This window comes from Labeo rohita, chromosome 14, assembly GCF_022985175.1.
Source record: "Labeo rohita strain BAU-BD-2019 chromosome 14, IGBB_LRoh.1.0, whole genome shotgun sequence".
NCBI lineage: Eukaryota > Metazoa > Chordata > Actinopteri > Cypriniformes > Cyprinidae > Labeo > Labeo rohita.
The window spans coordinates 30,843,986-30,860,020 of NC_066882.1; the positions used below are offsets into that span (position 1 = coordinate 30,843,986).

The window sequence follows — 16,035 nt, forward strand, 5'->3', positions numbered from 1 at the left end:
GTAGTAAGGATTCAGAAGGGGGAAAACCTCAAAAAGATACAAACTTGCAAGGACTGAAACGCACAGAAGCACATCTCTGTTGCCCACAAAACGCTATTAGCTATTAAGTATTTTAATGGTGTTTATCAGCATTTTTTTGTCTTTTTCAAGAGCTTCACAGCTTTTGGGCACTAAGGAAAAGAGCAGTGTGAACTTTAACGTAAATTACGTGTGTTCCACAAAGAAAGAAAATGCATGCCGTATGGGTAAATGAAACTTTTCACTATCCATTTAAAAGTTTGATGACTTAGACAAGCTGTCAAATGCTACCGATGTGAGAAAGACACTGATGAAGGGTTATGCTATGCTGAAGAACTTCTACTGCATGACTTTTTAGTCATTAACATCATTAGCACATTTTCTCATGTAAAAGGCGGATCTTTCCTAATTGGCAGCCTTTACCTCATTAAAACGGGCAATTTTATATGCCGTTTCTTCCCGAACGTTCCCTCCAGGAGCCCCAATGTCTGACTGTCTGTCTATCTATATCACGGCACCATTTTAACTAGTCTGAAGAGTAAACAAGCATCAAACTTGAAGTAAACAGTTTTTAAGAAATGTATGATCAGTTCCACCGCATGAGTTCCGCTGCCTGTCATGTTTAATTAGCACTTATACTCTTTTTTAGAAACCGCAGTGATAGGGAGATGAGGAATGCACGAATCTCAGTCATCGTGATTTCTAGACCAAGAGCCGCTCGTTAGTTGAATATACCTGATCGTAAAGCTTTCCCACGAGTTTCAGATGCTTCTCTCCCCCCTCAGAAAAGACCACGCCGTTCCTCTGCTGAGCCATCAGGAGACACAGCGGTAATGCCAGTTCGTGATCCAGAAGAGCATCCTTCAGACGCTGAGACGACTTCTTAGTGTTCCTGATCTGTCCAAAGTAGCCACCCTACACACACACAAGCAATTAGAAATGAACAAAACTGCTTCCGATCAAACACTGCAATCCATTATCATACTGGAGTTAACATGCACAAGATGGAGGCACGTTCTCGTAGCTTCCGTAATCAAGTCTGAAGTCACGACCAGGTGAATACGGAAGCTGCACACACTGAACTCAGCAGTTTCTTGTGCTTCAGTAAGTGAAGTAACTCCTGAGTTGACTCATTATGAACACCTACTGTCCCATGTGGTCTCACTTTAATTGCCTCAGAGTTTTCAAAGCAGCACTGTTAAGGCAAACACCATCTGCAATGCATAAACTTGGTACACGTTTGACCTGCGAAGCAGCGCTGGTTTGCAGACTAATAGGGTAACGCATGAACTCTAGCTATACCTCATTACAGGAGCCTCGACTCTGGCATCACAAAGTTACCTACGTTTCAGAGGAGAACTATTTTCATCCCAGAATAACCTGTTAAAGTTCACCCAGAAATGAAACTTCTGTCATCTTTTACTCCCCCTCATTCCAAACCTGTGTGACTTATGGAAAACAAAAAATGATATTTTAAACGACGCTGTTAAACAAACAGTTTTTGATAATTATCAAATAGAAGTCTTAAAACTCTGCAACAATATGAGGGTGAGTTAACAAGTAGGAATTTTCATTTTCAGGATGCATCAATACTGTGCTCTACAGCGCAACTGAAAGCTACTGCGTGTGACTACGAAAAAAACATTAAGCAGTACCAGTGCGAGTGACCCGATCAGCATATGTGTTTGTGCTGAGGGGAGCTTCAAAGGTTTCTACATGTTTTTGCAATGTTGAGTAACGCATCACAGACATCTCATGAATCCATTTTTAGTAATGAAGTGCAGGCAGGGTATAAATAAGACCTTCATTGCGCAGTGTAGAGAGCTTCGTCGATTATAATAGAACTTTGTGAGATCACGATGAACTAAGATGAGTGACAGCTTCTAATGATTTTTTAAGGGAGTGTGTAAATGAGATATTGATTTAATACAACAGTTCAATAAACAAGAAGTTAATATTAAGTGACTTACATTGTCTGACTAAAACAGTATTGCCTGATTTCGCTCTATTTCTTTGACGAAAATAGTTTGAAACAAAGTCACAGCTAAGCCGCTCCATTCAAACACAGCAGTGTTTTGTTTATGAATGAACGTGCATTTTTAAATTAATCTAATGAGTCAATGATTCAATTTCCCATTCATAAAGACAGTCAACTTGCTTATTCCTGTTCGAACGAATCAAATGAATGATTGATTCAGTAATTAAATCAGTGACTTGCTGCCACCTACTGGCAGTTTTACTTTCATTTTAAAGTATCTTCATTCAAAATGTTATATTTAAAACATTAATCTCAACATGAATTTATGAATTTGATTGCACATTTATGCCACCTCTGAACCTCATTAAACATATACAAAACATATACCTACAAAAGTATGGGTGTGCAATATTGACAAAAAATAAAAATCTCGATATTTTCTGGGATTTTATCAATAATGATTTTTGTGGTGGTCAGTTCACACTGATAGAAATTAATCTTTTCCATTGAGTTTAAATGGATTTTACCTTTTATGGGCATAAAAAGCCTTTTTTTTTTTCTAAAGGTGTGCATTGTCTTAAGCCAAATTCTCACATTTGGGCTGTTCCCAAGCAAATGAAATTAGTATCGACAAAATTCGTCTTTGCAATGCAAAAGAAACACAGAAGCTGCATTTGAAACGGCATTCAGATGTATTTACACACTGTTTAAGGCAAGTCATGAATGCATTTAGCCTGCAGTTACAAATGAATTAATAAATGTTTTGATATTTTTAACATAAAACGTTGAATCCTGATATTTAAAATTATTTAAATCATAAAAAGATTCTTTAAATGTGGAATTAAAGTCACAGTTAATAAGTGAGTCATTGCAATTGAACCGAATCATTTAAACGGTTGAATCATCCAGGAATGAAACAACGTCATGTTGCCCAGAGATGCAAAACAGTGCTGTGGCTGTGTTTGGAATGATTTTTGTTGGCAAAAGAGAGCAAAAACAGGTAATATAGTGTCTAAAACGTAAGTCTCCTAATTCTTGTATATTGAACTGTTGCAAAAAAAAAAAAAAAGAAAAAAAAAAAAATATCAATATTACATTTGTAATCACTGTAATTTTTGTGGAAGAAAACGGCACTCTTCATGTGATATTGATTAACTATATGAAGTGGAATTAATCTATAGGCCTACATTTTATGTCCCCATGTCTTGAATTTGTGATCTTAATGTATTTTAATAGACAGAATCACGCAGTGAAAGAGTGCACTGTTAATGCGTACGCGCACTAGTCTAGACTTCTCGTAATGCGTGCACTGCACTCCGTTGGTGTTTTGAATGCTTTTTGCAAAATACTCGATGTTGTCAAATTGAACATTGTTAAAATCAAATTTTGATATTATCGCACACCCCTGCCTACAAGCAACTTTTGTGTTCTTCTGTGCCACCTCTGTAGTACAAATTAACTTTGTTAATACTGATTTAATTTGATTGGTAACTTATTCTTATTCTACTTGTTATTCTGTTGTGTTAATTAGAAATTTTAAAACGCTTATAATTTTTTTATTTTTTTTGAAAAATGACAAAAGATGACATACTGCCATTACAAAGGTAAAAACAACATTCCCCTGTAAATCACTTTAAGGAGTCACATATTATCTTGCAATGGGAAGGCTAATTTTTGATTCGATTTTTTGATTATTGATTAGAAGGTGCTCTTGAAATTTAGACTTTGCTCCTAAATCTTTTAAGTTAGGAGAACAAGTGCTCATAAAAAGAAAAGCACAGAGCCCTGCTAGCACGGTCCTGCTCTATGAATAAAGTTTCTGTGCCAGTGCTCTAGATACAATGGCCCCAAAGTGTATGAAAGTCATTGCCTTAAAGAAGTCCACTTTCAGAACAAAAATTTACAGATAACGTACTCACCCCCTTGTCATCCAAAATGGTCATGTCTTTCTTTAGTTGTAAAGAAATTATGTTTTTTGAAGTAAACATTTCAGGATTTTTCTCCATATAATGGACTGATATGGTGCCCTGAGTTTGAACTTCCAAAATACAGTTTAAATGCAGCTTCAAACGATCCCAAATGCAGTTGTAAACGATCCCAGCCGAGAAAGAAGGGTCTTATCTAGCGAAAGATGATCAGTTATTTTCAAAAAATGAATACAGTTTATATACTTTTTAATGTCAAATGCTCGTCTTGTCTTACTCTTGCAGAACTGTTTTTGTTCCGGTTCATGACAGTTAGGGTATGTCGAAAAACCCCCATCTCATGTTCACCCTCAACTTTAAAATCATTCTATATCACTGTTTTACATTTTTTGTTAAGGGTGTTTGATCATCTTTGCATGTTCACTTTGCAAAAATTGGGTCGGTACTTCCGCAGTGATGTAGGATGATTTTGAAATGATTTTTGAAGTTAAGGGAGAAAATATGATCAGAGTTTTTCGACATACCCTAACTGTCTTGAACCAGAATAAACAGAGTTCAGAGAGAGCAAGACAAGATGAGAGTTTGAGGTTGAAAGTATATGAACTGTATTATTTTTTATGAAAATAACTAATTGTTTCACTAGATAAGACCCTTCATCCTCAGCTGGGATCATTTACAAGCAAATTTTGGATCGTTTGAAGCCGCATTTAAAATGAATTTTGGAAGTTCAAACTCGGGGCACCATATCAGTCCATTATATGGAGACAAATCCTGAAATGTTTCCTTCAAAAAACAATTTCGTTACAGCTGAAGAAAGAAAGACATGAACATCTTGGATGACAAGGGAGTGACTACATATGTGAATTGTTATTCTGGAAGTGGACTTCTCCTTCAAAGTATCAAACCAAGTGGCATTTTAGAAACGCATACACAAGCATACTTCGCATTCGACACCTGAAACGTTGCTGCAGGCCTAATCTATCACAATGTCATCTATACATTCATAAACGGGGCTTGAGAGTGTAAACGCGGGCTGTCTGCTAAATGATGACTATGTTTGAAAGGTGTGGCGTACCTCCGCTTTGAGCTGTTCTCCGCCTGTCATGGCCTCCAGCTGCTCCACAGTCATTTCATCTGTGATTTCAATTCCTGCCATCTTCTGCACCACCTCCTTCAAGATCAGTAGGTCAAAACTGGCAAAACATAAAACGCATGAATGATTAAAGAGCTCGACAAAAAGCTGCTCTTCGGGAGCTCTGCATGCTTAATGACACTGGATAAAGAAATTAAATAGAGCTGTGATTCTTTGGTGTTAGAGAACATCCAAAAATACGGCTCTAGCTCTAGTGTTTTGAATTTTATTGTACATTCTGGTTGGTAAAGCACGACAGTATTAGCATAGTCTTTTCAGACCTGCATGCCATTTTTGGGTCTCAGGCCACCAGTTGTGATTCACATTTTCAGCCAAAATTAATACTACTTTGCTATGCTAATTGCAAACTAGAACAATTTAGCTACACTGCAGCATTTTAATTTAACATCTCAGTTTGATTGTTTTTACATTCAGAGAAAAATCAGCTACTTAATGAGAAATCACCCCCCACTGGAATCATCTGTGTCAGTCAAATCCTTTATCTAGCATGCATGCAAGTTATAAAAGCCCATTCGCATGTATGAAGTTCAGTCCAGATCTCAGAGTAAGTGCTAGTCAATTCTCCCGTCTGTCAGTGAGGGCTTTAACTGCCTGCCTACACATGTCTCTCTGGAGTGTTGGAGGATAACCCACACCTTATTAACGCTGCGGCTTGCACATATGCGCAACAGCCTCACATCCAGCTGTGTAGAGAAATATACTGCTCTCTCAGAAGAGCACTGGGATTAACCTCTCTAGTTCTGAGAAATGTACTGTTTTAATTATTAATTGCTGGAGAGTAAATATATCGGGCATTTGTACTAGTGCAAACTAGTGTTGCAAAACTTTTAACACTGCTGTTTAAAATACAACTCGCTCTCTTAGTCCTAACATTCAGTATACTTGAACTGACATTCATTGAGAAAATCAAAAATGAATCTAACCAGGGCACTGAACGCTTGGAATGAAGGGGTTAAATATCGAACAAACATTGTAAAAGTCATTGTTGGAAAAAAAAAATAAAAAATAAATAAATAAATAAACCTAAAACTCAATGAATGCCTTCCTGTACTTTAAGGGTTAATATGTTTTGAGAAACAGTATAAAATATCCTTTTCAAACTAATTTGGGTTTGGAAATGTTACTTTTCTGATAGAGCACTGGCCATATTCCAGAGGTCCTCTAAAAGTTACCACAGAAAATGCATCCTAGCATTTAAAAAAATAAGATAAACATTCCAGAGGTCCTCTAAACAAAATTACTACAAAAAAATGTAACCTAGCATTTAATAAAATGAATAAATAAGTAAAATAAAAAAAAGGGGACTCTGCAGCAGCGACTCACTCCTTTTACATACATTTTTATTTTTATTCCCCTAAGCTCCATGCATGTCATTCAAATATTTTTTGTGTATCAAGTATTTTTTCAAGTATCAAGTATTATTACATAACTTAGATTAGTCAAATCCAAAATATTAGTTGGTCAGACTAGCTCTTAAGACACTAAGGCATTATCATAGATGCTAAGGTTATGCAATTGGCCCTTGGGATCAGACTGAACTACTATACTGCTGAAAAGTAAGTAAGTAAATAAATAAATACAATTCTCTTTAATGAAACACTTATTGAAAAACACTTTAATGAAACTCATTTAACTGTGGTAACGCATTGTAAGATGGGAGATGGGATTATATTAATTTGTAAATGTTGCATAAATTTAACCAGGCATTTAAATAAACAAATAAATAAAATACATTCCAAAAGTCCTCTAAACAAAATTACTACAAAAAAAAAATTACTAGGCATTAAAATAAATAAAATAATTACAAAACAAAACAAAACAAAAATAAAAATAAAATAATAAAATAAAATAAAATAAAATAAATTAAAATAAAATAAAAAACTCCAACTGAGAAATTACATAAGTAGTCAGGAGAATGGGCAGTAGGGCTGCATAATATTGGGTATCACTGTTTGGGGAAAAAAAACAAAACAAAAAAAACTGGAATTATAATCAGTAAAATCCCATTTCACCTATAGACAATTTTACCACTGTGACGATAAAATACTGCTTTTATTGTGGCTATTGTTTAAAAGAAAAAAGAACAAAAAAAAAAAAAAAAATACATATTTCTTATTTTGTAAGTCAGACATTTTCATGCACCTTTTAAAATTTGCAAAGTGTTTCCATTTTAACAAAATAACAGGGATCATAATTTATTTATTTATTTTTATTTATTTATTTATTTTTTGCCATTTCTCTCCTTTTTAAGTTTAAATATAGTCCACAAGATAAAATTATAGAAGAATTTATATATAAGAGACCCTGTTCAAAAGTTTACCGATGCAGGATACTTTCCATCTGTACTTGAATGATCCACAACGGTTTTTGTGTTTTGTGATAGTCTGCATATGTTCAACAGTTTCTAACAGTTTCAATGAAGCGTGGGGTAAAACCACCACCGTGACACTTTAAAGAGCAGGTCAGGACTTAAACACCGCAAACATGTAAGCGTACCTCTTGCCTGCTTTCAGCTGGTTGGTCACATATTGCAGAAGACCGGCTAACTCAATGGGATATTTCCTGAAAACAGCTCCACAAAGACTAGCGAGACCTAGGGAAAGATGCGACGACAAAAGCAAAATATTATCATAAGAATGAGCATTCGAGTCTTTACGAGGGCAAGTCAAGAAAGTCACGCATTTGTGCTCCAAATTGGTTTCCGGACACACTCTAGCAGCAGGGTCAAACCATTTCAAGAAATGACATTTAGCGTCCATTAAGAACGCCGGGCAGAAGTTCAATTTATTCAGCATCTCGGCACATCGAAGAGGCGTTTCAGAGGAAAAGCGGCACTCACTCTGCAGCCATGATGAAATGGTCGTGTCATCGTGTTTCATCTTCTCTTTCTCTGGGTTGGCTAAAGCTTCAATAATGCAATCTGCCCACACGGTCAAGGGCTCAAACACAGCACGTCTCGCTCTTTAAAGATAACACGCGGCACACACCGCTCAGGCTATTACTCATACGGTCAGACATTGTTTTGGCATGTTCAAAAGAAAATTAACAGTCTATTTTCCTCCGCTGCTCTCCAAACTGCACAAATGCTTTTTCTCCCCTTTTTAAACACACAAAGCTGTCACCCTCAGTGACGACGGCGAAGTCAAGGTGAGCGATTACATGCTATTTTAATCACGCGCAAATTACGGGAGTTTCGAGGAGATCAGCAAGTTCCTGGGAGAGCTGTTATTAGCGGAGGGGGAAGATTATCATACAGTGGGAGTGTAATTATAACAGCTGTCTGAAAGGATACAGGCCAGAACATCATAGTTGAGAGAGGTGAGGTATTTGAGAGAGTCCACCACTGGAGTTATGAGGTTATCGTACCACTGGATCTGAGACAGAATCTGAAAGAAAAGAGAGAAACGTTACACTCATTACCTGACAAAAGAGGACTCAGCAGCAGTGACTCACTCCTTCTACGTACATTTTTATTTTTATTCTCCTGAGCTCCATGTATGTCATTCAAGTAGTTTTTTACAGACATTTTTAATACATACCATTTTCACTCAAGCTTCTGTGGTTGCATAAAAGGTTTAGACTAGTCTGAAAAATTTGTCATTAATTTATTTTCTTTAAGACTGGTCAACATTTTTACAGAAAATTACATAAAAACTTAGATTAGTCTATGCTGAATCCAAAATATTAGGTGGTCAGACTAGTTCTTAAAGGAGAAGTCCACTTCCAGAACAAAAATTTACAGATAATGTACTCACCCCCTTGTCATCCAAGATGTTCATGTCTTTCTTCAGTCCTAAAGAAATTGTTTTTTGAGGAAAACATTTCAGTATTTTTCTCCATATAATGGACTGATATAGTGCCCTGGTTTTGAACTTCCAAAATGCAGTTTAAATGCGGCTTCAAACGATCCCAAATGCAGTTGTAAATGATCCCAGCGGAGGAAGAAAGGTCTTATCTAGCGACACGATCGGTTATTTTCATACAATTAATACAATTGATATACTTTTTAATCTCAAACACTCGTCTTGTCTTACTCTGCCTGGACTGTTTTTGTTCTGGTTCATGACAGTTAGGGTATGTCGAAAAACTGTCAAAACCGCCCTATATCGCTGTTTGATGATCTTTGCATGTTCACTTTGCAAAGACTGGGTCGATACTTCTGCAGCGATGTAGGATGAATCTGAAATTATTTTTGAAGTTGAGGAAGAAAATATGATCAGAGTTCTTCCTCGGCTGGGATTGTTTACAACCACATTTGGGATCGTTTGAAGCCGCATTTAAACTGCATTTTGGAAGTTCAAACTCGGGGCACCATATCAGTCCATTATATGGAGAAAAATGCTGAAATGTTTTCCTCAAAAAACAATTTCTTTATGACTGAGGAAAGAAAGACATGAACATCTTGGATGACAAGGGGGTGAGTACATTATCTGTCAATTATTGTTCTGGAAGTGGACTTCTTTAAGACAGTGCCTTAACATAGAGGCTAAGGTTATGCAACTGGGCGCTGGGATTCAAAGATACTGCCAAATTATGTGATCAAGTGAAAAAAAAAGCAAATAAATAAATAAATACAATTCTCTGTAATGACACAAACTTACATTTTACTGTGGTAACGCATTGCAAGAGATGGGATTTTATTAATTTGTAATAGACCTTATTGTGATCATTACTACATGTGTATCATAGTGATCAGTTTCACAAATACTTTCCAATATTTGTAACATTTTTTCCTTTCCTTTACTCCTTTAATTTTATAATATTGGATCCAAAGTTTTTTTTTTTTTTTAAATTCATTAATTTATTATTATTGTGATATGAAGATGAAATTCAACAAACACACAAGTAAAATCTAAACTAAGATAAAATAAAGAATTATTCACGTCATTTAAAAAAAAAAAAAAAAAAAAAAAAAAAAAAAAAAAAAAAGTTATCAGATATACATTTTTTGTAGACCAAAACCCAGACACAAATTTGTGTTTTTCCAGTTTAGCTATACTAAAGCCAATGTTTTTTTTTTGTTTTTTTTTTTTAGGTTTTTGGTTAAATGCCTGTTTAAAAAAAAAAAAAAAAATAAAAAATAACTATTTTTTGAAGATATTTTACGTTCTTTTGCATGACACACACCCATTTAGGGATGCAAATTTTAACCAGTTAACCATTATCCAACAAGGAAAGGTTAAAATAAAACTGCAGTTTTTGAGAGAAAGAAAGAAGAAAAAAATAAAAATAAAATAAAATAAAAATAATAAATAATAATAATAATAATAAATTATTATTATTATTATTATTATTAGACTAGGCCTATAACATTTAGTCGATTTTATTACATTCAAAAACTAGACCTGATGCCAACACAAAATGTTTACAAACACTATGAATATAGGCTAGGCTATTTTTGTTCCACTCACTCCACAAAAAAAAAAAAAATCTTTCAATTTTACAGTATTGAGAAAAGAACAAGAATGAAAAATATAAGACACTAGGCTATATAATACAGCCAAAACGAATTAATTTAGGCTAAAGCAAAACTGAACCTAATATTGGGTCTCTCATACGACACAAATCTAAATGTTTCCATATTTGAGATGTGCTAAAATGCCGAAATATTATGTAAACCTGGTTTTGTACTTCACTCACATTCCAATATCCACATTATACAAATTATTTGGCATAAAACCTCTGCAGTACGTTGATAACGATTAAGCAGTGTGATTTTTCCATATGTCTGGCTGACTGTATTTTATTATAAGGAAAGGGTGCATTGTCAAGTTAGCAGTGCTTAACTGTGTGTGCGCGTATGTCGCCGGTGCAATCACTTGATTTTTTTTTTCCCCTTCTAACAGTGGAAATGACTCCTAGTCAAACAGATTAAACAATTAGTAAATGGTTAGCTTTTATTTGTGTACACTCACAATAAAAACAAATCTGTGTGCTTTTGTAAAATAAAGAAAAATAGGATGCCGCAAAAATGAACCAAAACTCTGCATACCAGCTACTTGTTGCACAGTTTTTTCTTTTGGTTTGTTAATTACAATAAAAATATTTATGACATAGGCCTATTTATTCATTATATACAGCTTAGCTTTATGATGTTCTTCTCTGCTCACAGAAGCGCTGCAGGAGTGTGATGTGATGCGTCCATGTGAATCCTCATGTTCTGTTTTTTTGCGCATGTAAAATTAATCCCTGGAAAACTAATCTTGTTATTTTTAAAGGGTCACAGATATTTATCCTTTCTAAATTAATTAAATTGTAATTTAATTAATCGGTTAACGAGCGTCGACTGTCGGTTAGGAAAAATGACCAAAATAAACATCCCTACACCCGATACCTTTTTATTAAAGGCTGTTAATAGTGAGAGTCTAAATGGGACTACAAAGGTTGCCTGGGACATTAAAGCTCCTCACACCAAACAGGTTCACTGTTTCACTGCAGCAATCAATATTGGTCAGTATCAGTCAACTGCTAAACTTATCTTTGCAAACACCACTAATTATATTTCCCTGGTCATGTGGAATAACTTATTGCTCAATTAGACCAGGGACATTCATTCAAGCAAACTGAATCAATTTTGATTTGATGTTACACTGCGGCAAATGTTTGCCAGTTCAGAGGCAGCAGCATCAGTCAGTGGCCTCTCTCTCGAGGAAAGGCGTAAGGAAAGCGCGGTCCTCAGCCAGCGCCTGAATAACACAGCCTTCATCAGAGCTCATCTCTGTCTTTTATTTCAGCACAGAACCTTCTGATTTTGTTCAGAAATGCTAATGAACTCAAAGCCTTGCCAACGTCAGCCACTTCCAAGTCTTTTCTTCTCAGTACACGAGAGCAAAACTCATGGAGTCTCTCATCGCTGAAGACGTGCGCAGCATGAACGGTGACAGCAGAACGAGACTCCGCACCACTTCCTCAGAACTAACCCAGCAGAAAGACGCATACAGATGAAAACTTTCTGGCACACACAAAGATCTGTCGACCCAGTCATGAATTTCTTACATTCGATGGAGATGAATGCGATTACCGCTAGCCTGCTGACTAATACAGCCTAAATTTAGCCTCGTGTTCATGCTCTCGTTCTGATGTTGGGCATTAGGCCACTGGTCTGAGCTTATATACGTGCTTTTTAATCTCGGGAGCAATGAAAATTGATGGCACACTGCAGATTATAAAGTAGCCCTGTAAAAGCACGTCATTAGTCTAGCGGACCATTATGGCCGTCACAAGCAATAAAATACTCACATAATCAAAGAGAATGGTGGGGTTACTGTGGCTTAACTTTCCAATCTGCCTTCCTGAGGGCTTCACATTCTCCTTAGTCAATCGCCTGGGGAAAGAAAAAAGCCAAAGAGAAGGTGAGGAGGTGAAAACCAAGAAGACTGGCACAGACACACCAAAAGGAACAGTTAATAACACTCACCACTGACTAAAGACAGAACTGTAAATTGGCTATACTTAATAATCAGACAACATTTGGCTGGCATATCGCCACCAATCATAACACCTTATCCATTTATGTGTATTGGTGCCAAAAAAATAAAAATATAACAAGATCCTGGTCAAAGGGCCGTGCATATTTTGTGTTCTCAAATAACTAAGCAAAATCAATATTTCTACAGCCATCACATCACATAAAGGCATTATTAGTAATGGCACAGCATGAAGCTCTGGAACGTTTACAAATCTTTTGTTTTGAATCTGTGGTTTGGAGCAAACTTGCCAAGTTACGTCACGTCATGCAGATTTGAACCTTGGTTTTCAAAAAGAGTAAGAACATGAAAGCTTTTCACATATTAAATGGAACGCTAAAATAACATTACTAACCAGTTAATGGCCGTTTCAAATTTTCGATTGTGTTCGGAACTATACAATTTGATTTTGTTTCTGTTTCTGTCAAAATTTCGTTCGTTTCCAGTTTTCATTTTCATTCCTTGAACCAGTTCAGAGCCCCGGTTTTAATCTGATGGTTTTTTTTATACTCATGCATGTTTAAAACAAAAAAAATGAATGATATTTAATTGTTTCTAACTGGCCTAGTTTGAAAAGGCCTGCCTAAAGGCCAGTTCACACTAAGACAAATGTTCAGTACAGAAATGCAGTGCAACAAATGTAATTATTTAATTCTTAGAATTAGAAGAATGGCTGATCATGCATCGATACAGGCTAGGGGTGTGACGTTACACAAATGTGTTGGTTCGGTACACAACGTCACGGTTCAGTATGATTTCAGTACAGCAGGAGGAAAAACTTTTTTCCTCAATTTTTAACCCAAACTTAAATTTAATTACTATTTATTTTTAAATATAATAATAATCAAAACGCTGTTTTGTCAATGTCTTTCCGTGGTTGAAACTGATCGAGCGGTTACATGAGGCATGAGATGTTCATTCATGTGTTCATTTATGTTTATTTGCATTAAAACTAGTAGTACAGAGGAAGGAATGATCGTGTTCACTCATGCTCCGCGCTGCCATTTGAAAGGACCGCATTTACACCGCACAATTCGGCGGCATGTTACGGCTCTGACGCGACCACTCTAGTCATGCCACAAAGACTGTCATTTATTGTTTGAATTTCCCGGAAAAACAAATTAAAAAAAAAACCCAAAACAAAAGCTGCACTTGTTCGGTACACATGCGTACTGAACCGAAAGACCCATATAGAACATTTCCGGTACAAATATGTGCACCGTTACACCCCTAATACAGACCAACACAAACAAAGCTGGTCTAATCTTTTTCCATATCACTGCTAAGAAAACTGGCCAACCAATAGGATTTGGGCTTTCAGTCATGCGCCCAATGTGGAATTTACTGTATAATATGGAATATCACAGAATTTGCCAAATTTTGAATGAATAAAACAAAAGCACGTTAGTACACTTAGATCACAATGCGATATGGAATAGTGTCTATGAATTTTAAGCCGCAAAAAAAGGTTGTGTCTGTGTGGCACAGAAACATGGTTTCCTTTACTAAAGTGCATGTGACACTTGCGGTGTTTTTTGCCTCTGCCACCTCAATACGAGTACATGAACACACCTAATCTCTAGAACTGCTGAACGTCACATCATGAGCATTTCACGGTTTCATTTGAGAAAACTATCGTATTCTATACAAACACAAACTTAAAGTAATTCAAAGCAACCTTTTAACAAAAGTTTGGTGAACCTTGAAGAAACTGTGACAGAAATATATTACTTAATGTAATGATAGTACTACTACTTAGGGCTGAGTACTGTTCAAAAATTTTCGATATCGGTGCCAATATTAATACCTTGACTTCAATACAATACAAGATTACATTATCTCAATTTTTATTTTTTTTTTCTCAGCGTTTATACAGATTCAAAGACTCCTGAGCCACTGCACAAAGGAACAAAATATATCCACCACAATAAATCAGTGAAATAATTTTAATAAAGCTCAAAAAATTCAGTTAACACATCTGTTACGCTACATTCACACTAGTGCATGTTCGTTTTAAAATGCATACCTCAGAATCATATCTTCTATTCATTTTCCACTAATTTAATGACAAGCATTAGCACCTTCCAGCGCTGTCTGCCGGTGTGTATAACGTTATATGCTTCCTCTCTTCTGCAATCGCTCTACTGACTCAGAGGACATAACATATTTCAGCAACATTAAACGAAAGTTATTGCAAACACTCGTTGGTGGTTTAAAATGGAGTTTTGAGTAAAAGTGGAATATAAATCTTATTTATTGTCTTATGTAGCATAATGCCTCAGTGTCCGTGAATGATCACATAACGTACACTTTTGGTTGTGTAGTATGTACAGTTATCTTCTCTGAAATGCCAGTATGGATGAGGACTGTTTTAATTTTTTAAACAAAAACGCACCAGTGTAAACGTAGCCTTGCATCTAAGGGGCTGTAATGCTTTCATGCTACAGCCTCACGTGTGAGCCACATCTCTGAGCGTAACCGGTGTAAACTAGCAGGTGTGTTCGACTTTGTCACGGCCCTGCGCAGAATCAAGAGAGCTATAGAGAGCAGACTGCTTCGTATGTTTTCAGATCGCTCTCGTGGATGCGAGCAAGCCGCGCTCAAAGTTCAAATTAGTTCAACTTCTGCCGCTATGCTCTGAAGGGCTGCGCATTCCGCGTTTAGTGTGAAAGCCGCCGATCTGTGCTGCGCCACTTCTAGTCGAACACACCTAGTGCTGCGGGCTTATTGGCACACTGATGTTGACGAGATTAACCCCTATATCGAAGTTTGGTACAGAATGACAAGAGGGTTTTTGATACTCGATGGTATCGAGCCATTTCGGTCAGTGCCTAAAAAGTATCAAACTTGATACCCAGCCCTACTACTACTACTACTACTACTACTACTACTACTACAATAATTATTATTAAAATATTTTTTTAACCATATTTTTAACCATTAAAACAGTCTAGAAAAAACAATCAAACAAACAAACACGCAAAAAAAAAAAAAAAAATAATGGAATCCAGAAAAATTAAAGCATAAAGAAAAGGAATTTGGGGAAAAAAAAAAAAAAACAAATTTCATAGGGCCCTAGCATAATAATGACAACACTGCTCCCTAGATATCAGTAATAAGTGCCATAGTTATTTTTGCTGGAAACACTGTTTAAACAGCTTATATTTTAAAAATCCAATGACAAACCCATTGTCGACTACTTGTTAACACGGCCTCCCAGTATTGTGATTGTTGCATAAATTCCAATATTCACGCCATGACAGACGACAGACGGGTGTCTCCGCTATTGGTGAGAGTGGACGGCTGTCTAGGTCCTGTCTCGCTCATGTTTTATGAGTCTTCACGCCTCTGCACTGATTTCTTATCACACATGCCAGCAGGCGCATGATGGACTGTCACGTGAAGTGAAGCGCCTCTCGGGCCGTTCTTTATAACGCCGTTAATTGTGAGCGCGGGGGGCCGTGTTTTCCCGCAGACTAGCAGAGCTGCTTTGTC

At 36.3% G+C, this 16,035-nt stretch overlaps 1 protein-coding gene across 2 annotated transcripts in view; it reads right to left on the minus strand.

Moving 5' to 3' along the window:
* thoc2 (THO complex 2) overlaps positions 1-16,035 on the minus strand; it is a 96,669-nt gene that overhangs the window by 42,777 nt on the left and 37,857 nt on the right. For both annotated transcript variants that reach the window (XM_051127672.1, XM_051127671.1), the window contains exons 16-21: positions 12,314-12,398; positions 8,367-8,460; positions 7,914-7,994; positions 7,571-7,667; positions 4,997-5,114; positions 754-933 (exon numbers count right to left, since the gene is read on the minus strand). In XM_051127672.1, coding sequence (XP_050983629.1) covers positions 754-933; positions 4,997-5,114; positions 7,571-7,667; positions 7,914-7,994; positions 8,367-8,460; positions 12,314-12,398 — 655 coding nt within the window. The remainder of the gene's footprint in view (positions 1-753; positions 934-4,996; positions 5,115-7,570; positions 7,668-7,913; positions 7,995-8,366; positions 8,461-12,313; positions 12,399-16,035) is intronic.